This window comes from Phalaenopsis equestris, unplaced genomic scaffold, assembly GCF_001263595.1.
Source record: "Phalaenopsis equestris unplaced genomic scaffold, ASM126359v1 Scaffold000464, whole genome shotgun sequence".
Classification (NCBI taxonomy): Eukaryota; Viridiplantae; Streptophyta; class Magnoliopsida; order Asparagales; family Orchidaceae; genus Phalaenopsis; species Phalaenopsis equestris.
Window position 1 is genome coordinate 86297 of NW_018164905.1, and position 27971 is coordinate 114267.

The 27971-nt window shown below is 35.6% G+C and overlaps 1 protein-coding gene across 1 annotated transcript in view; it reads right to left on the reverse strand.

The window, feature by feature from the left end:
• The window catches only part of LOC110027900 (extra-large guanine nucleotide-binding protein 3), a 60071-nt gene that overhangs the window by 14859 nt on the left and 17241 nt on the right, over positions 1–27971 (reverse strand). Inside the window, exons 5-7 of the mRNA XM_020729524.1 lie at positions 11811–11988; positions 10734–10981; positions 3912–4084 (exon numbers count right to left, since the gene is read on the reverse strand). Coding sequence (XP_020585183.1) covers positions 3912–4084; positions 10734–10981; positions 11811–11988 — 599 coding nt within the window. The remainder of the gene's footprint in view (positions 1–3911; positions 4085–10733; positions 10982–11810; positions 11989–27971) is intronic.

A 27971-nucleotide genomic window follows, 5' to 3' on the forward strand; every position in this document is an offset into this window, starting at 1 on the left:
GACATTTACATGCTCAGCTCTGCGAGCAAGCCCTCTCTCGATTGGTGCCCATACATGATCATTCGTGATTACGATTATACCAAACATAGGATCCAACTTTTCCTCAAGCTCAAGTTCAGCACCACAATACTTAAATTTTTTAGCATTTGACATGTCCTACAAATTAATGGATAATTGATATGTTGATGTAATTGCAAAAAAGAAAAAAAAATGAAATATTGGATGATTGATAAATTCTCACATTCAATTTCTTAGCCCACTATTCTTCTAACACATCAATGGTTTGTTTTACTAGATCCCAACCCAAGCCCGTGAATCCTCACTTTAACTATTTTCATATTTTCTAGTACTTTTTTACTGACCCCACTTGTTTTTCAATGGTATTCTATCATATTCCCTTCCTGTATTTTTCTTAAACTTTTTTATTATATTTTGTCATCCTTGTTAAAATAAGTGGTTGAATCATTTCCCAATTCCACCTCTTTAAGACAAATATCGCAAAATATTATTTTTACATCTTTATCACACATGACAGACAAACCGATTTCTTTTATCTTAACCACGACGACTACTAGCATAAAAAGAACTAAACAACATAAATATGCGACAGAGAATATAAGGTTAACTCACGACATGAAGTCCCAATTAAATTTCCAAAACTTTAAAAAATAACAAAAGAGAAAAAACTGAAATGCATTAACATGTCACCAACACGCCACCACTACAACACATTTAACATCTACACACAACCGCATCATCAACATCAACACCAACATACCATCGCCACCACACTATCACCAACACACCACCACCACCGCATCATCAACACCAACACACCACCACCACCGCATCATCAACACCAACAGACCACCACCGCATCATCAACACCAACATACCATCACCACCACATCATTACAACCAACACTATTACCAACACACTACCAACATCATCTCAACAACAGCACACCATCAACACCGCATCATCAATACCAACACACCATTACCATCGCATCATCAACTCCAACACACAACTACCACCAAATCCACACGTCCAACACACTATCACTACCACCACCACCACCACACAATCAACACCAACACACCACAAGCACTACATCAACACGACCAACATACTACCACCACCACTCTCATCTACCACCACTGCTCTCATCGACCACCACCACCTCAGTTTTAACACACCACTACCACCACTCTCAATAACACACACCACCACCCAACCAACCGGAGGCTGCCAAACACAATGCACATTCCATCCGAGAAGAGGGCATCCCACCAGACTAACTAAACTGAGAAATGAAGCATACACAAAGGCCACAAACCAAAAAGAGCTTCCATGCCTCAAAAATCCACAGAGATAAGCACATTCCAAGTTTATTCAATCCAGAGGCCATAAATTCCGAGTCCATTCATTCCAAAACCCATAAATTTCAAGTCCATTCATTGCAGGGCCACAAACTCGAAAAAGCAAGTCACAAAACAAATTAACCAAAAACTGAGTAGAACGAAGAGCACAAGCATTAAAAAAAAAAGGGTAAAAGATATCAAAATCCAAAATCCCATCCTTTTAATAGTAGAATATCGATTTTATAGTAGAGCAAAGCCACAAATCATAAAGAGAAAGCCACACAGTCTGATTGAACCTCAAAACGCAATAAGAAAAGAGGATACCTTAGAAGGACCTAGAGCAAAAGAACCAAACGAAACCGCGAGAAAGGAGATGATTCCTTATGGTAGAGACGCGAGAGAGGAGAGGACCCCTTAGGGAAAAGACGCGAGGGGGAAATGAAGTACTATGATCGCATAAAATTGCCAACCACGGGGTCAAGCCCGCAGCCCGCGTTTAGGGGAACGTTTCTTAAAATGCTATCGTGTCGCAGCCAGGAAGTTGCACCAAAAGTCTAAATCCACATTAAGATTATAATTGCCCACTAAGTTAAACTTATTGTTGAAATTAATAATTTCTTTAAGGAAAAGAAAATTGTAGGTTAAAAGGTCTAACATAAGAGACTTAGTTTACAGAAAGATGACTATAGTTGATATGCATCAAATTTTGATGTTTTTGTTGTCTCTTTTTTGTATTTTTTTCTTTTAGATAGTGATATAATATTGTGTGGATTTAGACGTTTCACTTGTAGATATTTCTGTTACTATTGAATGAATTAAATTTCCTTATGTGTATTTGTGGATTATTAGTACCTATTTTATATATTCAAAGTTCCTAAAAAATGTGTAAAGAAAATAAAATATTAATATTGTCTAACTGCCGCAATTTTTGACTTAGTTAATTCTAAGCTAGTAGGTTGGGTTGTGACAAACCATCTAGCCGACCTCCATCACCCATGGATTGAGCCATAGTGTGAGTTTGTTTCGTGTTTGTTGTAATTTTCCTTTTAAGCATGTTTAATTGTAACCACCTATTTACTTTCAATAATAATATTTGTTTTTCCTATTGTGGTTTGGGTTAACTCCTTTCTAACTCTTCTACATATAGTGGTTGTTTTCCTACCACTACTAGCCCATTGTTAGTCCCTTCATTATCTATTGGTATTACCACCGAAAACAAGTATCATGTTCTTGAAATACCTTAGCATCATCCTCCATGAATATAGTGATGATGATATATTTTAACAATTATCTGATTCAGATGGTTTTATATTAGATCCACCATAAAGGAGAGAACGAGAAGAAATTCTATTGGCACTTGCATGTATTCACTAGGCTCTAAACTAGATGAGCCAAATAAATAGTTTTGTAATTTTCATAATCCTCAATGTGCATCATCCTTGATTTTTTTCTTTTTTTTTTAATGTTATTTTTTTCCTATGCTTTCGTATCTCTTTTTTTCTCTGGCAACTCTTAGTAGGTTCCCTTGTACTCAAAGCAGGTTATAACATTTTGCTGAAAAAAAATCTATTAAGATAAGCTGTGTAGTGTTATTTTAACCTCACTATATAAATAAGGCAATTAAAAGATGATCTTTTTTGTCATAAATTCCTCTATTCAAAAAGTTGAAGCTTGATCCTTGGCAGTCTTCTAAAGGCGTTACAGATATAATAACCTCCATATCATCCTTGGCCCACAGACTTCCCAATAGCTCAACTAGCCAAGTTAGCACATATTGCAAAATATAAAATTTCATTAGTTTCGAGGTGATGTTTAGACCATAATGTACATCCTAGAATGCTAATGGAATACAAGAAAGATTAACTATGAACTATATATGTATGGTTACAGGCGAAATTGAAAGTCTTTGTTTTATTAGCAGTATACAAATCTTTCCTTATTCCTTACCCTGTTGCATCCACGTACATTATAATTTACCGGAAGATGATAATCATCGATTTTGTGAACCAAGCACCTTGGCCATAAAGTATAGACCAGGGTCTCCCTGCAAACAATAAATACTCCCAAAAAGGTGGAATCAACCTCTACGTCAACCCGAACCTACAAGATGGTATCAACAAGACCAACTCAAGAGGTGCACTACAGGTTATCACCATCATTATCACCCTTATCACAACAATCAGGATTGGCTTAATAAGTTCTCCATGCATCCGAGTGATGCATTACAAGTCAACTATATAAAACAGTGTTGCAACGCATGCAAAGGGGGAACTAGGCAAATCATCTTCCAATGAAGAAATTTCAAAGTTGCGATCAAAACAGTAATTTAAGGAAAAAAAAATGAAAATCTAAGCCGACAAAAAATATCATAATCCTTGAAGAAAAAAGCCTTCAGCGTTGAAATGAAAAGATTAGACAAGGAACCTCTCAAAAGAGCCAGAATATGTAAAATAAGAATTTTAACATTGCAGATCAAGTTATAATAATAATAATAAAATTGCATGGGCGCCAATGTGAAGTACAGCCAACAAGAGAAGAAAACTCGCCTAGTAAGCGGCTGGGAATGAACATCTGGATTGTCATTGTAGACTTCTGACATTGGACTGCGATCATCTAATGAGAAATCTATGGAAACCAATCCATTTCCTTGGGTCACCCCTTCAGCATACAGTATATCCTTTTCAGATGGTTCGTATTCATTGCTTGATACCTCAATTGCCTACAAAATATAAATTTATCAGCAAATTATACAATTTATAGATTGAAGTATGAAAACTAAATTATCTAGTGATGAGTATCTGTAATAAACGGTCTAGGACCGAATTAGTTCCATTAACCAACCCGCCAAGACTCCTCCCTGCCTTGCATCTTTATTGAGATCTTAGAGCAGAGACTAAATGAGCAAGCAACCCAGACAAGAGGAGACGAACAAATGGTGACAGGGGGGATGAGATGTGATTGAACTTGGAGGCATGCCTATGGGTGATGTTGATTTTGAGTGCGGGCAGCTTGTACTTAAGTAGTGAAATGGGAAATGAAAAGAATGGACAATAACGAGAAAGTTTGATCTTTATTTTTAGGACTTACAATAGTGCGGGAGTGTAGCCGGGGAAGTGGAACCACGTCATGGGTGAACGTGGGAACAAAATTTTGCCAAATCAGTGTGACGGCGAAATTCCCATTGTTGTGTCTTTAACCCTTTTGGGCCCCAATTTTAAATTATTAAAAATAGAGTTAGGATTATGTTATTGGAGAATTATTTATATGATTACTATGGACTGGTTTGAGGAATTTTTTGCATTTGGTTTATGCAATAGAGATTGTTTTCTCTAGTTTCCTCTAGCAAAGTGTTCTATCCTTAAATTTTCTCAGGCAGTGTGCACATAACCTGATTGAGGTGGTGATCTCTCCCGGTCATCCACTTACCTACCCAAACCCTTCCAACTTCTACCTACTTGATGTTTTCACTGTCAAACTCCTTGTCCAACCGTCAACCGCAATCGTTGTCTGTCGTCACCACCATTTTTCTCTTCATTCCATTTCTTACCAATATCTAACCCATCTCTTGATCCTTCCATGCCACCTAGGAACCTAAAACCAGTGTCATTTGATATCAAAGCCTGACAAATCCTAAATTTTTAGAGATATGCCTTCCCCGTTCTTAAACCTAATATCAATATAACATAGCTCATCCACCAAAAAATCCATCCTGAAAATTAATGTCTAAACCTAAACTCTCTGACAACCTTTGATTCACAATCCTAATATAACCGACACTCTAAAATGTGGATCAAGTCACTATTGTTTAAACGGGAACCCCCCAACAAGGTGTTCAAGAAATTCCATGGAAAATATGCAAAATTAAGGCAACATGGGAAAGTCACCCACAAGCCACAACAACAATAGAGCCACATTAATGGAAAAATATAGAATATCCCTTTTACCAATAAACTTCAAGTGATGAAGAGCAATGCCCCATTGATTTCACATTGAGCATGGGCGAGATTGATTTTCGAATGAGGGTTGATTTGTCGGATTTTAACGGTTGTAAAAAATTCAAACGAGTTCATTGAGTGGCTCCAGACAGAATAATGGGCTTTTAATTTAAAAGACGTTCTACCTAACATAATGGTAAAACTAACCACCATTAAGTTAAAAAAGGGTGCTTCTTTATGATGTGAAGCACTGGCGTCTGCACTAGTGAGAGGAAAAAAGCAAGATCAAGAGTTGGTCAAAGATGGGAAAGATCCAAAACAAGTACCTACCAGAACATTACAAACATGATGTATTCATGAGAGTTCACCACTTCAATTAGAAAAACCTCGAAGGAAAGGAATACGCTGTTGAATCTGAGATGTTGAAATATAAGTTGGTAGAGCCCGAGAAGAATATCATAACCCATTATCCTGGAGGACTATGATCGTTCATTTGAAAGTTCGTACAATTATAGCTCTAATGGATGTTACAAGATGTCCAGATCTTACCTTTGAAAGAGGAGAGACAACACAATGGTATTAGGTCCACACCACCCTTCAAATAAGTTTCAAACATCAGATCTGGTAGCAAGAGCACATTGACGAGAGAGTCAAGACTTGTTTTCGATGAGGAGAAGCCACTACAAGAGGAAAAGAAAAGCCACCACAAGAGGAAAAGAGGATTGACTGAGCCAATAAACCTAAGATATTTCTAGCGAGACAGTGCTTCCAAGTGTCATGGGTATGGACACATTGCATCAAACTGTCCAAAGATGAGTGTGATTTCATTTACTTAGTAGAGTGCACTGGAAGAAACATATAGTGAAGACTCAATGAGAAGATTGGAGAGGAACATCAATTACCATCAAATGAAGATGAGATGCTTGTGGTTTGACGAATTCTTCAAACAGAGCCTAATATAAATTAGCAATGGCTTAGACTTAGCTTACATATATGTTGCATTGTGAAAGAAAAAGTGTGCAGTCTAACTATAGAGAAAAAAAAATGTTAAAATGTTGTAGCCATACAGATAGCGGATAAACTGAGCCTCACTACTAGAAATATTCCCAACATATTATTTAACTTGGTTAAAGAAGGGGAATAAGATTAATATTGATAAGAGGTGTTCGATAGAAATTTTAATTGGATATAAGCTATAGGATCAAGTGTAGTGCGATATCATGCTTACGAATGTGTCACATTCTTTTGAGTCAATCTTGACAGTATAGTTGGGGTACACTTTATGATAGCTACAACAAGCATATTGTAGTTCTACCATAATAGTAATGAGTAAATCAAAGATAAAAGCTATCGTGTCTCGTGCTATATTTATAACCCATGAAATAGGCGTTAGTGGAACTAACCTTGGTGAAGTTAGAAAGGAGTGAGACAAAAGAGCTTTACTCTGGGCAGTACAACCCCTATTAGAGATGTTTCACGATGTTCTGATTGATAGACTGTCATCTAGATTGCCACCCTTACAAGAGGTTCAACATGCTATCAATCTCATCCCAGGATCAATTCTCCTCAATAGACTAGCCTACTCGATGGGACCAACAGAGCATTAAGCGTTGCAGAAGCATATTGAGGATTTGATGACCCGGACACTAGTTTTTTAGAGCACCAATAAATGTTTTGTTCCTATTTTGATTGCCCAAAATGGATGGGTCATGGCGTATATGCACTATAACAAGGTCATGAATGAGATCACTATCAAGTACCAGCTTCCCATTACAAGAATGGATGATTTATTTAACTCGTTACGTGAAACTAGTGTCTTCTCCAAGATCAACATACACAGCGGTTCACACCAAATCATAATAAAAACAAAAGATGAGTAAAAGATAGTTTTTAAGACACGAGATAAATTGCATAAGTGGATAGTCATTCCTTTGCGTTGTCAAATATATCGAGCACTTTCACGTGACTGATGAATCATAATTTTTGAGCTTTCATTGGAAAGTTTGTGCTCGTGTCTTTTGAGGATATATTGGCACACAAACGTCTAGAGGATGACTGTCAAATTTATCGAGCACTTTCATGTGACTGATGAATCATAATTTTTGAGCTTTCATTGGAAAGTTTGTGGTAGTGTCTTTTGAGCATATATTGGCATACAAATGTCTTGAGGATGAGCGATTGAAGTGCTTGCGATAGTTATTTGGACTTTCTATAGACAAATAGTTGTCTAGTCACTTTCTTACACCACATACATGTTTCCAAGGATACATTGTTTCAATTGTCGGCATTGGACAGACTCAACGAAGAACGAGGATATTATGGCTTGGCCCAAACCACAATCATTTACTTAAGTACGCTAATTTCATGGACTGTCATTTTTTACATGAAATTTATCGAAAATTTTAGCTTTATTGCAACACCGTTGACAAAGTCCTTAAAGTAGACACATTTTTTTGGTCCAATGAGGCGCATAATAGCTTTGAAACTTTGAAGAATAGCTTATTGAGACACTTGTTTTAGCCCTCACAGCCTCAACCAAGTATTCAAGGTGGAGTGTGATACATCTAATGTGAGAATTGAAGCTAGACTGAGTCAAAGTGGAAACCTCATTTTCTTCAAGGAGAAATTAAATGAGTCAATGAGGAAGTATTCTACCAATGATAACGAGTTCTATGCATTGGTAAGAACTCTTAGTCATTAGAGTCATTACTTGCTGGTAAATGAGCTCACCCTTTACATGGATTATGAAACCTTGAGATTCCTGAATGGTTAGAGAAAGTGAAAGGGGAGACATAACTCGTAGATAGAATTCAAATCTTCATTCCATTTTGTGCTCAAACATAAGACACGAAGTCAGAATAAAATAGTTGATACACTGAGTCATGATCACTTGCTGAACAACAACATGAAGTTGAATGCAATTAGATTTCAAGTCTTAAGAAGACATGGAACTGAGAAGAGCTTCTATAAAATTTGAGGTTGTCTTCAGGACATACTGTATGAGCAGTTTCATATATAATATGGCTACTTATTCTAACGAAATAGGTTGTGAACTCTAAAGAGTTTACTCAAAGAAGCAATCTTACAAAAGTGTCGTAATGAAGGTATGGAGGGACACTTTAGCATTGATAAAACTCTTCAAAGTAAAAAAAGAATTTCTACTGCCCCGAATTGATACCAGACATGAAAAGATATTTCAAATAATCCAATATATATATATGATTTGACTAAGACTCGAGGATAAAATACAAGCCTATACACTACGATTCTCATTATAAAAGCACCTTAGTTGGATGAGAGCATGAATTTGTGGTAGTTTGCATGAACACAACAAAGTAAGGAACTGTTATGATAGTAGTATATCACTTTTTCAAGATGGAACATTTTATTTTTTTGTCACAAAATGATGGATACATCAAACATTATAGACTTCTACTTTAGAGAAAAAGTATGGCTATATGACGTACCTTGGACCATCATCTTAGACAGAGAAAAAATTTTAACAGATCATTATAGATTTTGAGTGCGGGCTATACCCACATTTGAGACCGGCAATTCCTAACATCCATGCGGAGGAAAATATGGCAGACACTGTTAATCTTCCAGAAATGTTGAATGAGAATTGGACTTATAAGGCTACTCCTCACCAACTAGACCAGCAGCTTCCACCTATTGTTATTGATGCAGCTCTTCCTCAGATTACAAATTCTATGAATTTTGTTATAGCAGATATTAGCCGAACTGTCTTGGATCCACCTATTGCGAGAGGAGGGTATTAAAGTTATGGAGGCGTGTCAGGATCAAGGTGTATTGCAGGCTAAGTCAGATCGAAGATCCACCTATTGTTCACACAAGACTACCTCTGACAGATGATTGGCAAGTTTACAAATCTAGGAAGAAGAAGAAAGGAATGTCAGATCTCAATAACTCTCAGGATGGTTGTATCATTGTTTCGAACGGAAGCCTACATCTCAGTATGTTGTTGGACTCCCTCCTTAGATTCAGGGGAAGCGGAAGCGGTAGATCCACCGATTACACCCACCATTATTAGGAGTTGTTTCTTTTAATTTTGGGGAATATGTAAGTGGGATCTTTGTAACCCACTCACTAAATCCTTTATATCCTCTTTCTTTTATCAATGAATTTTGTCTTTTCATAAAAATATATAAATAAATAAAAAAATATATATATATATATAGACATCCCTTGACCAAACCGAGCCGCCATTTCGTCAAGCTCATACAAGGAGGCAAGGACACTTCAAATTGACACTTGGAAGAGGTTTTTACACACAAGACGACCAATTTGAACTCACACAATCGATGCCTCGCCTCTTGGGCAAATATATAACTCAAAATTTACAAAAAATTATTTTTAATAACTTTATGTTATTGAAATATTACCATATCTCAAAATTTCATCTTACATACAATGTTTACAACTACAATAAGTTAATTATCTTATTGTTATTCTTGCCTCTTCAATTGATAACATGCACACCCTCTGCATAGTCATAATATTATATTCATTAAAGGTTCATCAATAAAGTTTGCTTCTTGCAAACTCACACCTCTATAATTTTCTGGTCACTAATTGTGAATTCGGTAATATTGTTGGAGGTGTTTAAGGTTATTATTATTTAATTGATTCAACAAGACAATTAAATTTCATTTACATTTTTGTGGATATTAGTAGGTATTAAATTTAAATTCTTTAATGATTTTGTTGGTGGACACATATGTTATTATTGAAATCATCTATTTCTACTAGTTGAAATAATTTCTAAACTTTCATCCAACATGTGATTTTCTTTTAGGCCCTGTGGGCAAGGTGTGACAGTATTTCCTTACGAAGAGAAAAAATTGGGCATTATTTCGTAAAAGAATCAAGTCAAATATAGAAAACTATTAAGAAAAGAATAGCAAAAAGACAAGGAACAAAGTGGATTCATAAACTATGAAATCGACAGAAAGATATGAACAAGAGAAGCGAACAGATGGATAGATCTGAAAATGTCCGAGTATCAAATTATCTATTTTTTTATCCATACTCATGGCTAAGGTTACAGAAATTTACAGGAAAATAATTCTTAATCATCCAACTATATTATAAGATTTTGGCCATTTTTTAGATGCTCATCATACACAGCTTTTTTCGCTTTTCTGAAGAACACAGAAACTTGAAGATCTCTCTTTGAAGCAAACATTGGTGCTTGCCTAATGTCAAGCTAACATAAATAGCCTAATATGCTTAAACAATGCCACTGCAAGGTGAAAAAAATTATCATATAAACTCTAGCCACTTACAATTCTTTAAAATAGAAGATTTAACAATCTGCATATTTGAAGAAGACATTAAAAGATAAATAGCATTTTTCAAATATGCATGCGGAGTAAAAGTTCAGTCAAAGGTAAAGGGAAAAGGTCAAACTACCCGACTCAGGAAGTATTCTGCAACATCCGGGAGAAAATGAAGCTCACTCTTTCTCTTGTATGTTTCCTGTATGGCAGAATCCCTCCACATTTCCTCAACCAATGGGGCATACTCTCGTGTTGCAGCAGGAAAGAATGCATCTAGATCACCCGTTGCAATGATGTCTAAAAGCCAGTCAGAAAACTGCTTCAATTTACCATTTACAGAATAAGTATTCGTGCCATGTCCACCATCACTTCTACCTCCACCTAGGATGATAAGAACACTTTTTGACAATAATAAATGAATTACCAGAAACATGTTTACTACAACAAGACTAAAACATCAAGACCATTTCAAAGTTGAATTAAAACACGGGGTAACTTCAATTTTATAAACTGTGGTGAGTTTCAACAAGTTCTAGTTTATCTGTATTCATCTCACATAAATAAATGCACAACAACCGCACACAGAAGGGCATAATGCACTGTATGTCAACGAAAACAAAATATAAATTTTATGAGAACATTGGCATCACCTATTGTTCAGACATTTAAATTAGAAACAATAATAAAATAATCCATAACATCTCATGCTACCAGTAGCAAATGGAAGTATCCTAGGTGACAAATATATGATTACTTTATTTTTCAAAATGGATAATCAATTTCACACATATGATAAATTTCCTTGAGTATATTTTTATCTAAAAAAGTATGTGTGGCTCATACTTCTGTAGCGAAGTGATATCTGGTACATATACAAAAACATAAAATTTGATGCAGTTATTGATACAAGATCACTTATCAAAGAACATTCATTATAGCCATTGGAGCTCATTTCTGTAATGCAGAGCATATTTAGATTGTATTCCAGAATAGAGATGATTCATCTTAAAGAATGTAAAAAACAGAAACATCACAATATAATTTCCTTCATAGATTGAAGACGATTAAAGTATTATGAAGAAACCAATCCAATAACAGTAAAACATTTGACAAGGAGTCAAATATTTCATTACAAGAAAAACTATAATTTAATTTAATTTAACATACAAAAAAGGTAGACTTCTGCTGCCAAAACTATCAGTAGTATTACCTTCTATGTGGGACTGATTGGTTGTGCCACTTTCTTTTAATTTAGATAAAGCCTCTTCCTCAAAGCATTCTCTTCCCTCAAGCAAAATGCTTAGATACTTGTACATATTGCTTTGAATCATTGACTTGATGCTTTCTAGTTCTTCCACTGTAAATTTACTTCCATACAAAAACTTCACCTGTTAACAGAAATATAGTATCACATTCAAGCATGAAGACTATATATAAAGTCCACAAGACACGTATTGTACATCTAAGAAGGATATAAAAAAATATATAATAAAATTAAAACAACAAGAACTGGCAAGGTTTTCGACAGATTGTCAACTAAATGGTAAGGGGGAAACCATGCATTTTAGGTGCTCAATTACTAACAATAAAAACCAATAGTAAGAGATTCCCCTGGAATTAAAAAACCTAGCAACCGTTAAGCCAATGTGTTATTTTCATCACAGATGACTTGCGTAGCACCTTTTCTCATTTTTTATACCCATGTAAATTTAAACATGCTAGCTTCAGCTTGCATTGAACATGTCTTTCGGATTATATAAAATGGAAGAGAGTTTCAAAGTACCTTTAAAAGTACAAAAGGCTAGATTTGATGACAAAAAAGTACATGAAATAAAGGCATCTGACATCTCTCTAATTAATAATGAAAGAAAGATAGTTTGTTGCCTTCTTTAGCTTATGGACAATCAATTCTTATAAAAGCATCTCACTTACGAGCAATCACAGTACTTAACATTCAAATTTGAATACTAAGCGCTGTCACTTCTATAATAATGGAATATTACCCAATATGATTGGTCACTCATTTATAACTCTAATTACTTCCAACCATTGCAATCCATATATTTTACATTCTTTAATCTAGTAGTCATCATCATCATTAAATTTTTATCCCAACTTTCTGCATTTGGCTTCTAGAGTGTGCATCACTATTTTGCCAATATATAATGATGAAATAATTTCATTGTTAAGTCATCATCATCAACAAAATTAGCATTTTTACAACTATTAGTTGCTCGCAATATTTTTCATTAATTGCTATTAAGTGTAACATTGATATTAGCTTTATTTAGTGCAATTATTTTCTTATCATCCTGCATGTCTAAAATCATAAAATCAGCCGGGAATATAAATTTGCCATCCTCAATGATTCCCTTAGGATAGGCCACAGATTGGTCGGCTAGCTGGAAGGTCAGCGTGGGCTGGCTAAACTTCTCCTAATCCTAATTGTTTGAAAATGGCTAAAGGTATGTAGTTTATGCTGGCCCATAAGTTATAGAAGGCTTTCCCCACAAATTTCTCTCCTATGATCCAAGGGATGGTGAAGCTCGTTGAGTCCTTCAATTTGACTGGGAGCTTCCTCTATAAGATGGCACGACATTCCTTTATTAAGGCCACTCTCTTTTCAGTTCCTAGTTTTGTCTTCTTATCTGTGCATCTTTTACAAATCTCACATAATAAGGCATCCACTCTAAGGCTTTAGCATAAAAGACATTGGTTGAAATTTTGTTTAAGCGGGTCCCTTTTAGCCTTCTGGTGTCTCTAAGGAAAGGTGGTGGTAGCCTCTCTTGTCCATCTCCGATCCTTTAATAGCCTTACACTACTCAAGACTCTGGTCTTTGGGATGAACTTCAACTTTACTTGGGGTTGTTTGAGGCATTCTCTAGCTGTCCTAATTGATGTTCAAGATTCTTAATGACTACAAGTTCGCTCTGTAATTGATTCCCCATTTGTATTACCAGCTCCTCAATGGGTGATCTATTCTGTATGGGCCGAGCATTGGCTTGAAATCCTGATAGGTATGATTTCTTTTGGGGGTTAGTAACTTGGTTATTCCCATTACCGACAAGGTTGGCTTGAGGATTTCCCACTGCTGGTGATTGTTACTTCATCGGAAGTTTGGATGATTTCTCCAGCCTAGGTTATAGGTATTGGAGGAGGGGCTATTGACATAGTTTTCTATAACATTTACAGCCTCTAAAATTGTAATGCTAGGATCCACTGGTCCATATAACAACCCTTCACTTGATGGCAATCCTTGCACAAAGTTCACCCTAAGATTGTATAACTTCCTAGAAATGATAGCTACTCGGGTAGCTAGGATAATTAAGAGATCAGATTCATGAACACCGGCTACCTTTTAGGGTGTGACTCTATCGACGGACCATTGAAACTTGACTTTATCCCTCAAAGAAACTGGGAACAGCCTATGTCTAACGACATCACTGGGGACATCATTAAGCACATAGTTCAAGGAAATTTGACAAATAAAGATTTGGGTTTTCAATAGGTAGTCCCCCAAACATATTATTTTGAACCATCTAGATAATGGTAAGTCTAAGCTCAAATGTATTGGCCTTTACAGTTGGGTAGTTAATGCCCATGTGGATTTCCTCAAAAGAATGGTCAGCATAATCCCTAAGGGGTTTTAGGGTAAGATTTTAAGGGATGGGTGTTTTAGTGACTGAATACACTTTCCTAGAGCGATTAAAGATTCGATTAATTTAAGGGTCCAGGATCAGACTCGGCTCCCTTAGGCATACACTAAGACAGTGAAAACATGATCCTACCGCAAATTAGACAGACTCCAAACCAACAAACCATCAACATACACACATGCAAAAAAGAAAGAAAAACATAGACAAACAGAATATTTTTGGCTTTTATAATTCCTTTTCAGCATTTTAATTTTTTTTCCAGCAATTACAACAAAACACAGCACAGCACAACACAACACGAGTGCAAGCAATAGCTACAACAACAAGAACAAAAAAATAGAAAAAATAACATCAAACAAAAGTTGTCAAACCTAGATTCTAAGTTTATCAGCTAAAGTTCTCATAGAATCAAAATGGTATTAATATTTTTTCCCTGCAACAACGCCAAAAGCTTTACGGCCGAAAAATTACCGCAAGGTAAGTTGGTCAATCATGCAAGTGTACGTATCAAGTAATATGCGGTATCAGATTTTGCGTATGATCCCACAAAGAAATGACTAATAATTATTCTTACAGAAAAATATCTACTTTACTAATTTTGTAAACCTAGCTTGACGAGATCACAACAAAAGATTGAAATCCTAAAAACTTAACAGAAAACAAATCACGAATGCAAAAAGAAGAAACTGAAAGCAAAGTGAAACTTGTTGTTCTTCAAGAGGGATTCAACTTGTGCCTTTGTGATTCAGTTACCATGGGTGTTTGTGATTTTCCTTAATATTTTCTTAAGTGATAGTTGTCAACCAGAGAAAAGTTTTCTTCTTACACCTATGTCTAGGTCATAAGAAGAATCGAAAACCTATGAAGTTAAGTTTTGCTTAACCACATGACATTTCTCAAGATTCTTTTGATCCTCTATCTCAGTTGCAAAACCCTACTAGAATAGGTCTATTCTATTAGAATTTTGTGGTTAGCATATTCATTCCAATATGCGACGGGCAGAAATCATAAATCACGAAAAATATTAACATCCTAATTGGTCAAAATAGGAGTAAATGAAACTCAAAAGATTAACAAACAACATACAGACATGAAAGATCATAAAATGCTACATATTAAACATCTCAAATAATCACAACATAGTAAAAAAAACCACAAACAAGAAATCTATGCAGATCATCATTATAAGAAAATAATAGCTGTAAAACTTAGAATCAAGACTTGTACTCTCCACAAGAGCAGAAGAATCTCTGTCAAACACAATCTCTCAAGAACATCAAGAACAAAGAAGAGAAGGAAAAATAGCCTCTTAAAACTTCAACCCAAAGAGAAGAAGAAAACTCTATAGAACTCGTTCTCACCAAAAACCCTCTCCACTTGCAGCTTCTAGCAGCTCAAGATCCTCCAATTTGTGCCCTAATTATTTCTTTAAAGCCCAAGTCCAAAATTGCTAGGAAACTCATTCATGCTGAGAAGGGGGCCTCGACAGCGTAGCCACACCAGATTCCGGCGTGTCTACGCCAATGTTGGACAAAATTATGGGTTGCGTCGGCATGACTACGCCCTAATGCGGGCATAACCACGTCACACCTGGCGTGACTTGGTTATAACACCCATACGAAGCAGGCAACATAATTACGTCACTTTTAAGCGTGTATACGTCAAGTAGTCTTTGTTTTGGTCAGTTTCGTGCTCCATGATGCGTGTTTGACCCACTAGAGCCTGCAAAACAAGACAAACAACCTTTCACAAGCATAAAATTATGATAATTAATGAAGAATTTGTTGAATTAATCACAAAAAAATACATAAATATCACACTTGTCTGTGACGCATTTTTTCATATTTGATATTTAGATTGTGGGTTAGTAACTACCTCACCACCCTCTCAAATGGACAGTATGCCTCTCTATTATTTATTTTGTTGTGGTGCATTGGTGTTAGGATGTGGTGGCATTGTGGTGACACGATTTTAGGCTAGCATAATTGTTGTTGTCCTTACACAAAGCATTGTATTTTAGAGCTTTATGTTAAGATGTTTTGTTGTGTGACTTGATGTTGGGAGTGTGGTTTAGGGTTTGCATCCTTTTGTGAATTCATTGTTTAGCTCTCGGGATGGCAGAATTGCTCCTCTATTTACAAAAAACATGTGATAAATTGTTTTTGGGGTGTGGTGCATATTGTCCATCCTCTTGTAAATTCACTGTTTAGTTGTTTGGGCTTTCTTAGGATAACAGAATTGTTGGTTTGGAGCTATCTGGCTTATGATTATGTTGTTGTTTATTTTAAATAGTGGAGAGTATCTTTGGAAAAATAAATCCCAACGGATTGATCATCTCAAATATAAAACTAATATTTTGACAATATTAATTGTTGTTTTTATACTTTTCTTTTAAATTTTGGTTGCTGTATTACTCATTGTTAAGTGAGATGTCACTTCTAAATATTATATATGAAGTTGTAATTTTTATATAATTCTGAACATAATTTTTATTTTCATGTATAAGTTATTAAGTCTAGAATGGATATCTTACAAACATCACAATATTATAAGGGCTAAAATCTCTTCTTTTCATGAAAGCCTACAGCACAACTGTTGTACAACTAAACTAAATAAATAAACATAACTATTGTACAACAGCTACTTCAAGCAGTTACAGATGCCCCAAACAGACCCTTAGTGTATTGACTAAAAATGAAATAAGTTATATCACAAAAAAATTAAAAATAATTTCCCCAGAGGTAAATCAAATCTAGAACCTTTTTTTCAACATTCAATTATCAAAAAATATTTAACTCATTAATTTATTATCAAAATTACATTCACGACGGTAAAAAAACTAATTGACATAAAAGCATAAAATAATATTATAAAATTAATGATTTATATTAGTGAAGGACACACCTATTAAGAATATCACAAAACTTGTTCAAGGAAAACTAAATCAGATATATATAGGATCATTTAAAATCACTGACAAGATAGATAATGTTGTTATTAGCATTGTCAGCTGACATATTTGATAATACACAATGCTCTTTATGTGTTAATGTACAGAAATAAGTTATAAATGTAAAACTGAGAAAATTAAAAAGAAAAATTAATTTGCATAAAAGTATAACTTATATTAAAGAAAGTGAAAAAATATTAAAATTCCATGTTACCGGGAACGAACATATTCCTTCTAAGAAAGTGATCTAAATACATAGATTAGAAAATAAAAACTAAACATTAAAAAGAGAGTATGAAATGAGAAAAGTTTCTCAACTATTTGAATGTAAAGGATAGACAAGATTTTTATGAGAAAAGACGGTTTAAAAAATTTTATACCAATTTTCACAGATCCTTAAAAAAGATCAACATCATTCTTTGTAAAATTCAACATATTATTTTCATCAATTTGAAATATATGTACGCATGCACGTAGAACATGAGGGGAAATAATGAAGAAAAAAAAAAGAAAAAGCTGAGGAAGAGAGAAAGGAAGCTAGAGTTTTAAAGAATTCAATTTTTAGCATTTCTTTCCACAAATTGAGTTGGGTCAAGGAATAAAAAATAATAATAATAATCCTTTGGAGGCAATAATAAAAAAATGAGGTTATTTTGCATAAGAATTGTGTGTTTCTTTTTTGATAAACAATATAACCATACGTTCTCTTAATTTAAAACAATACCATATTTAACAGCATAATTCTTATCCTTCTATAAGAATTATGGTGCATAATTCTTATTCTTCTATAAGAATTATGGTGTTAAATATGGTATTGGTATAAATTAAGAAAACATACGATTAAATTGTTTGTGAAAAAAATAATGCTTCAAGAATATTAAAACAAGAAAAACGATCCGGAGGAGGATTCCATAATTGTGGTGAGATACTCTCTAATGTATAGAGCAAATGATCCATATGTGTAATAATTATAATTTCAACTATTACATTAAACTACTATGTGCATTCGAATTAAAAGTTCTTTGTATTAGGCATTTTAATGATAAATAATGTCGTCAAAGAGTTTAATACATTGAACATGTTCTCCATTTAAAATAATCCCATGTTATTTCATATTATTCAGGCCTTAAGATACATCGCATATATTTTATGTTATTTTAAATATTGGGCATTAATACCATAGTTGCAAGTTAATAAAAGATGATAATAACACTTGCATAAAATGCTTAAAATAATTAAAAGCTAATGAAAATGATGTAAGAAAAAACTCTACAAAAGGTCACGTCAACTAAGATAGTTTAGCAGAATCCGATGATCAATACAGAAAGGAACAAATTCTTTTCAAAATGAGCCTCAATAGGGGTAAAATTGATTTTGAATTCTTGATACTAAAGAGTTAAGATGATCCAACAATGATGAAGAAGTTGTTAATAACTACTATATTGGATTAGGTCTAAGTCATATCAATAGCTATTATGTTCAATAGATTAGTTCATGACTAAATGAAATAATAAACTGATACCGAAACTAGTAGGAGAAACATCAGAAACACTCAAAAGAAACTTTTATTAATCGAGAAATAGGGTTCTAACAAAAAATAACAGAAAATAACAACATAAATACTAACGATGCAAGCAAGCACCTCTAAGGTGCATTCCAAGGGTGGTGGAGATCGGCTAGGTGGAGCGGGATGGTTGGTAGGGGTGGTGGCAGCAAAGGAAAGCTGATAGCAGCGAGGGGGAGGTACAAAATTGCAGGGACAGCAAGTATGGATGGTCGTAGGTCACCAGAGACAAGCGGATTGGTGGCTGGAAGGTGCTGGACAGCAAGGGCAGCAGGAGTGGGGGTGAGAAGCAGTCGATTGGGAGTATTGGGAAGGATGGAGAAGGACCTAGACGGCTGGACAGCCAAGGAGGCTGCAAGGGAACGCAATACAAGTGTTGAGATGGGGCTAGAATGGTGGGAAAGCAAAGAGAAACTGCTTTAGCAGGATCAATGGACTGCAAATGGTGGTCAGGGAGGCTAGAAAGCAAGGCCGGTTGCTATTGTCAGCGGAGAAGAAGGGTTAGGGAAAACGACAAGGGGAGATGCATCACCACCTCGAAGTAGGATGCAGCCAGAGCACCACTATCCCCTCGGATACAACCCACAAGGCAGAAAAAGGCTTCACACAAGATTTCTGAAAGCAAACACAGCAAAACTCCCCGCCTACAATCAGAAAATAACAATTTATAGACTATTACATGAATAAAAAAAAATTGAAAGAAATAAAGAAGGAAACTTTCACACAAAAGGAAGTGGTGGGAAGGCAAGAAAGATCCAAAAATTAGCCATTAAAACACTTCCATATGATAAAGAAGCAGAACATAAGAAAAGAGAGGGGTGGGCGGCAGTTCGGCCCCATCAAAATCCCGCCCCAAAGCAGCTCGGTCTAGTTTATCCTGACGGTCCCAATTGATCATCGGAGACCCCACTCGAGCTGAACGGCCTAGTTTATCTTGAACAGTCCCACAAGGCCGGTCTATCCACTAGAGGGAGTTCCTGCTACAGGAAACACCACTCCGGCGATCTCACACTTCCGTATCCGCTCGAGTGTCAGTCTCCCAAGATTGGGAGAGCTTCAACCTCATTCATCGAAGCTTCTGGTTTTCATGGCACGACGTCAAGTCCCATGTGGGACGATCATGTTGGTGTTGTCATTCCACAACACATTTTGGTAGAAAAGGTATTCGTCCTCTTTTGGCATATCATGGGCGGAAGCTGCATATAGAGGGTGGTTTACCTCAATGCAACTCTCAAGCTCTTACATTTGAAATTTTGTCCATCTACTTCTCATGCCTAGCATGTGGTGGTTGAGTAATAAGTATGTGAGGAGAACTCAATTTTGGTATGAAATCTGTGGCAGACTGTATTACTCTCACTAGAGACCACTTAAGAAAGACATCTTCTTCAGTGAAAAGACCTGGGTCCCATTTAAGAATTTACATTCCCCCTCAAACTACTAGTGCACATTTCAAAATTGAGATTCATTGCTCCTGTCTGGACATCTGCTAATGGGTACCCCACTGTCGGCCGGGATTTTTGGAAAAATGGTTTAAATTTCAATTTAAAGATATATAAATATCAATGTAATTTTGATTTTTTTTAAAAAAATAGTACTTTTGATTTTAAAATAAATGAGACCAAACAGGTCTCACATATTTGATAGTTTGGACGGCTGAGCGCGATACCACAAATAGTACAGTATCCCGAACAGTATCCCGAAGGATAAACATACCATTTGTAGTAGGCTCAACCACTCAAACCAAAGAACTTTGAGACATCTGTTTGGCCTGTGAAACCTTTTATGTATGACGAACAAGTTCTCGTACCTAATATAAAGATTAGATGGGGTTTCTTTTATCTGGGTTTTTTAGTTCCCTATAGAAGCAAGCTCTAATAGTTAATTACATCTTAAATGACAATGGTCACTTAAGAATACTCTCGATTAAGATCAGCGGTTCTGCCTTCAAAATTTCAAAGTTTATGTTTCCAAGATTGGACACGGGAAAGTCAAATGGGAGTGACTCAAATAGGAACAATTAGTTTAAGGAATCCAAATGAATGAAGAGTAGGGGTAATCACGAATCCGAGGAAAATCCCAATGACCTCTCAACTATCATATTGTTTGGTTTTATGTCTTTGAAATGATGTTTATTTAATGTTTTAATCCTGTAATTTATTTTAGAATTTAGGACTTACATTCGTACAATATCTGATCGTGCAAATAGCCTAAAAAGATAGAAGGATTTACACATTACCGTACGGTAAGCTCGAAAACCTAAAAAAGTATTAGAACTTATAATTGCAGAATATGTTTGTGCAAAAACCTAAAGACAACAAGTGAGGACTTCCGTTGCGACAGGCAAACCACCTCAAAATTCTATGACTTGTTATTTAAACTAATGAAAATATTTAGTTGTTGTAGACTTGTTGTATTGTTGTAGAACGTTATCCCCCGTCCACTACATCTTGGTCGTGCTACCCACGAAGAGTTGCTTCATGCGCCATGTAGTAAAAGTTTCAGGTTTAGTTTCTCATACGTGAGTGTACAATATTGAAGACTTACTGCAGTATACCTCCTGAACCATGCAATATCCAAAATTTTTTGTAGTTAATTTAAAGCATACATAAACTAACTATGCTATAACGAAGTACAGTAAATGAAAACAGTATAAGGTGCGGTAAATAAAACCAGTATAAAGTAAAGATATCGTAAAGAGCAATAAAGGAAATGCAGTAAAGTGCTATAAATATACTGTAACATTTGGGTATTTGAGTTTTTTGTTATTGTTGTACTAGTAAATGGGATCAGCATCGTAGATAAAAGTATTGTAGAGAAATTTAGCTAGCAGAACAAACAAGTGTTTATGTATAACAAAATAATTGACGGAGTACTATATGGAAAGCCCTGAGATAACTAAAAGTGACCCACAGAGACCCGAAACAAATCGTAGAAAAAAACACAAACAAATAAAAAAACACAGTGTCACGTATAAAGGACTAAGGGTGTGTGATTTATATGTGACATTAGGAATGTCCCCAACTGCTAGAAGGATTTGAGTGTAAAATTCAAGCTCAAATTCCGAAACATTGGGTTTTATTTTCAATCAAGTTATGACGAGAATTTCACTATTTGATTAGAATTTAGAATTTCACTATTTGATTTAATTAAATCAGTCATAAACCACAGCCAGGTGCATATCATGTCTATTATTTTAACTAACTTATGAATTAGGGTCAGGTGCCTAGCTTCGGTATCCATTTGAAAATTAGATAGATAAACTCTCACCTAGGATGGGCTCCTAAAATCTAGGAAACCCACACTTCAATTTGAGCTTGAAGTATTTTAAAGTGTTATATCTTCAATAAAGTGTTTCTCAACTAATCCTCGAACATATTTAAATCAAACATAGCTCACCATCATGCCCTTAAGACTCAGGGGGTAAACCTATAATTTTGCCAAAAAAAATATTCATGAAATGTGTTTCAATCCTATTTAAAACAATTGAGCTTAAATCTAATTGATAATTTACTGATCTTTCAATTTATGTTCCTAACTCTTGAATCATTTAAGCTCCTATTTTCTCTCAATTCTCACAATTAAAATTTTATCATTCTTATGTAAAAAAAGGTGAATGATTTCCTACCCCATTTTCCTTTGGGCTTCAATTATGTCAACAGACTAATTATCATTGTTTTTTTATAGTTCCCTCCCCTCTGATTACCCCCCCCCCTTTTTTCTTTTTATTTTTTAAAGGTGTGAATCAATCCTGAAAATAATTAAATCAAAAATTCTCATTTTTAACTTAACCATTGATAAGAAAAAGAATAACAAAAATAAATCAACGAAGAAAGAGGCCGGCCCACTTATAAAAAAAAATCAGCTAAGAAGTAAAATCGCAAGTGAATCGACCTAAAGGCGTTTAAATTTTTCAAAACAATGATCAAATCAGTCCCAAAAGGTGCGTAAAGACCTCCAAAAATCAGCACTTAAAGTGCCCAAATCGATGTATAAAAGCCTCCAAAAATCAGCACTTAAAGTGCCCAAATCGATGTATAAAAGCCTCCAAAAATCAGCACTTAAAGTGCCCAAATCGATGCATAGAAGTCTTCAAAAATCTATCAAATGAACCCAATGGATGCTACCCAAAAGTCACAAACTCCATAATTAAAAGCAACCACCAAGAGAGTGTTTAAAGCCCCGTTCCAACTTGTAAGCCACATTGATATTCCATATGCAATTTTCCAACAATTTTGTATGTTTCGTATCATGAAATTGAAAGAAAATATATTTCCAAATAAAATCTTGTAACTTCCATGCGAGCCACACAATCATGCCATCATTTTATCTTTAGAAGGTGAAATTCGCATTGTTAAGGTGCTAGATACGTAAATATATAAGAATTGTTAAGAATTGTGTGGTATATATAAGAATTGTGTGGTATGTATGTAAATTTTCCAAAGAATAGTTAAGACCAGCCTAAAACTCATGTTCCTGTTTTTAAAATGAACTCACTAAAAAGAAAGATGAATATAAACAATAGAGATTAAGGTGGATTTCATGGTGCTTCAAACAATTGAAATAAGCAGACATCCCTTCCTAAAGGAAAAAAAATGTCTGAAGCTTCATCACTTTCAAACAAACAAGAAGGATCCAAAGCCTCGTAAAAAAAAACTACAGGAAAACAGTCGTTCAAAACAGTCCCATCCTGTGTATATATTTCTTTGGATTATACATAGGAAGAAAGCTAATCAGCACCATCCCTCCTAACAGTAAGCATTCCATATTCAAGAAAATATAAATGTGAGAGAAGAAGGCTATGCAAATATATTAGAATCACCTGTTATGCATCCCATTTCTCCAATTAATCAAATGGCCGCGACCATCTAATAGCAACCAGTTGGCGAAAATTCAAGATCAACCAAACATGGGTTTACATAAATATCGGTTCCAGCAGGCTTGCAGCATAGGGGTAAAAAAAGAAATCCAAAAAATAGCAAATTTAAGCATCACAGAAATCAGCAAAATATGTAGCTGATGTTGAGAGAAATAAATAAAAAAAAGGGATACATGTCACTAGCAACACACCCATTGACGAAGAAAAGTTTTAATGCTTTTATGTGAAGCCTTAACCTCAATCCTGGAGTGTTCAAAACCTCATTTATCCTCCATTTGCAAAGACCAAGTGTAGTAAAATAAGAGGCTCAAACAGATCAAGTGGAGTGCGATAAATAAAGAGGCGCAAGTAAGCCTTTGTGAAAACTTGGTTGCAGCATGGATATTGAGCAAAACAGTTAAAATACCAAGAAACCCACAGCGGTATCAAGCAACCGAGCAAGGAGTACCGGACAAACCAAGGAGACAGAGCGATTAAGGGAGAGAAAAGAGTTACCTCTTGGAGCCTAGCCCAAAGAAATTTCAGCAGCACCGCCCCTTCTCCCCAGTTTCAATAGCCTCCAACCCACTCTAGGTAGGGCTTTTATAGGCAAGGAAGGAAGACACCACCACCTACCAGCCCCAAGGTGGTCGAATGGGATGATGGGAGAGGAGGAAGAGCATTTAGGGAGAAAGAACAGGCGGCCTAGGGGAGAGGAAGGGTCGGCAAAGAGGAAAGCTCGCGATTGGCGAGCCGTTCAGTCGACGGGGCTGGAGGGGGGCGAGGCGCTGGAGGAGTCGGGCTCGGGCGAAATGTCGAGCGAGAGCGAGAATGCCGCGTGCGGCCGATTGCGGGAACTAGAGCATGCCTAGGTCGCGATTCTGAGTGCGTGAGTAGGGATTAAGTGGGATTTTCTTTTATTATTATTGTTATTCTTTATAATGTTTAATATTTAAAATTCTCAATTCGTGCTTTTTTTACTTGTTCATGAAGTCATGGCAAACTAGATGTCCTTTCTAGATAATTTCAATGTTCCGGACGCGCTGGAGCGGTTTGTTCCGTCATCTGGGGTCGTTCGGACGAATTCAACGATTTGAGTGTGATTTGTTCGTGTGTAAAACTATAGCAATATTTGTGTCATTCTTACATAAAATTGACGTTCTATTCCGGACTCGTTGGCGCAGTCCGTTTTGTCATCCGAGGTTGTTCAGATAACTTCATCGACGATCGGGTTAGAAATGTATCAAATTTGATTTGTCTTCAAATTTTGAATTCTTGATCGGTCATTTCAAAAATTAACTTATATTTCGATTAATTGTGAAGCCTTTACAGGTGTAAGTGACGCGAAATTCTTGATCGGTCATTTCAAAAATTAACTTATATTTCGATCATTATCAGTGTCCTAAGGCTTTTAAACCTTATAGGAACTCTACTCGGGCCACGACGTGTTGATCCTAGCCACTCAACCCAGTGATGGTGGTACATGAGCTTAGCCACTCAACTAGATGGTAACAGCTTGAAATCATAACCACTCAACCGAATGGGGATGGCTTGGGACCATCATTGTGAGGCTTCGCAAAAGAGTTAAGAGATGGTTTGTTTTTAAATGGTGTGGGTCTCGGCACTAATCCTTTAAAATAGTCGATAGAAAAATCATATGGCTAAATCGTAAGCTCTATGAAGAGGAAGGAAAGATCTCACAAAAATGAGGTCAACAAATGGACCCCAACAGGTGTGATGTGTTAGACAAGCACGCTGCGCGTATTGGTGTTGACTGAATGGATCGACCAAATCGATGAACCGTCTAAGTTGACATAATTGGAACAGAGCTCGAACCCGAGTTAAAATTGGGTTTGAGTTGGGGCTTCCACTAGGAAATTCCCAACTCAAAGATAAGGTATGGATTGTAGAAAAAATTCTGCTGGGGATGACAAGATTTGATTTTTATTATTTTGGTGTATTGCTTGTTTTGTTGCATGGTTTGTTTTGATTGGTGTGATTTGTTTTTGTTTATGTTTAGTATTTCGTAGGAAATTTTGTAATTGTGAAAATGTATGAAATGTTGCGGGAGGAAGAATCCTTGCACTAGCTCAGAAATGTTAAATGTGTGGGAATCGAAATCCTTGCTAAAGATTTGATTTGACTTGATTGGAATCATTGTGATAGAAAATGATCTTAAAGCGATGCGAAATCGAATGTCGGAATCCTAATGCCCTAAAATTTGATATGTGAACCATTGTAAAGCAATGCGAAATCGGATTGGAATCCTCATCATCTAAAATTTGATATGTGAACCACTGCAAAGCAATGCGAAATCAGATGTTAGAATCCTCATCCTCTAAAATTTGATATGAACCATTGCAAAGCAATGCGGAATCGGATGTTAGAATCCTCATCCTCTAAAATTTGATATGTGAACCATTACAAAGCAATGCAGAATCGAATGTCGGAATACTCAACTTCTAAAATTTGACATGAAACATTGCAAAACAATGCGAAATCGGTGTTAAAATCCTCATCCTCTAAAATGTAATGTGAACCATTGCGACAGGAAGTAGATCCTAGAGCAATGCAAAATCGAATGTCAGAATCCTCAACCTCTAAAATTTGATATGTGAACCATTGAAGAGCAATGCGGAATTAGATGTCGGAATCCTCATCCTCTAAAATTTGATATAAACCATTGCAGAGCAATGCGGAATCGGATGTCAGAATTCTCATCCTCTAAAATTTGATATGAACCATTGCAAGCAATGTGAATCCGATATCGAAATCATAATCCTCTAAAATTTGGTATGTATTATTGCAAAGCAATGCAGAATCGGATGTTGGAATCCTCATCCTCTAAAATTTGATATGTGAACCATTGAAGAGCAATGCGGAATTAGATGTCGGAATCCTCATCCTCTAAAATTTGATATAAACCATTGCAGAGCAATGCGGAATCGGATGTCAGAATTCTCATCCTCTAAAATTTGATATGAACCATTGCAAGCAATGTGAATCCGATATCGAAATCATAATCCTCTAAAATTTGGTATGTATTATTGCAAAGCAATGCAGAATCGGATGTTGGAATCCTCATCCTCTAAAATTTGATATGAACCATTGCAGAGCAATGCGGAATCGGATGCCAGAATTCTCATCCTCTAAAATTTGATATGAACCATTGCAAGCAATGTGAATCGGATATCGAAATCCTAATCCTCTAAAATTTGATATGTATTATTGCAAAGCAATGCAGAATCGGATGTCGGAATCCTCATCCTCTAAAATTGGATATGAACCATTGCAAAGCAATGCGGAATCAAATGTCGGAATCCTCATCTTCTAAAATTTGATATGTGAATCATTACAAAGCAATGCGGAATCCGATGTTGGAATCCTCATCCTCTAAAATTTGATATGAACTATTTCAAAATAATGCGAAATCGGATGTCGAAATCCTCATCCTCTAAAATTTGATATTTTGAATTTGTGGGAAATCTGTGAAATTTGGATATTTTGTGGAATATGGGAAAGTTGTGAAGAAATATCTGTAAAAGAGAATCAGAATGAAAAGGAATGTCAAGAAACTCATATTCAACTCAAGAGCCGATCGAAGAAATGTTTGTGCGAAAGGAGATGCGATTTCATATTAAATAACTGTCATCCCACATACAAACGGGGCAAAAGACAAAAAAGAGTGTGGTTTTATGTAGATGGAACCAACTAGCCTCTTCCACACAAGAAAAATGATAGAAAGTTCCTGTGGAAGGAAACTTCGAGCCGAGAAAAGTGACGCTAGTGATAGGTCAAGAAAACTGAAGTTCGCAATTTTGATTTTGATTTTTTTTATTATTATTTTATACATATACATATATATATATATATATATATATATACATATACATATATATATTGTTATAGTTTGACTTGATTTGTTTAAGTTTTGAGAGGTTTTTTCTTTTTTAAGAACAGTATTTGCTTTAAGATTTGGACTCAATTTTAGACAGGTGCAGCATCCGTGTTTCTAAGAACAAAATTGTCTTTGAAACATCGAGATGCATAGTACTTCTCGAGGTATTATCCACTGACTGAAAACATGTGTAAAAATAACTCATTCTTTAAGATAGTATCAAAACTATATTCTTTCAAGTACACATAAAGATATGTTACTTCTAGGGACGCACAACTCAAGAGGTTGCAACATTGTATCGTCGTTGTAGTGGATGTTATTGTTTCTTCGTCACTGATTTGTGTAAAGATTGTCCACGTTCTGAGAAATCGTTTTGACGTTCTTGAATTGATGTTGGGGTTGAGTCTATTAGGCACTGAAAGATATGACTTCACGATAGAACTCTCAT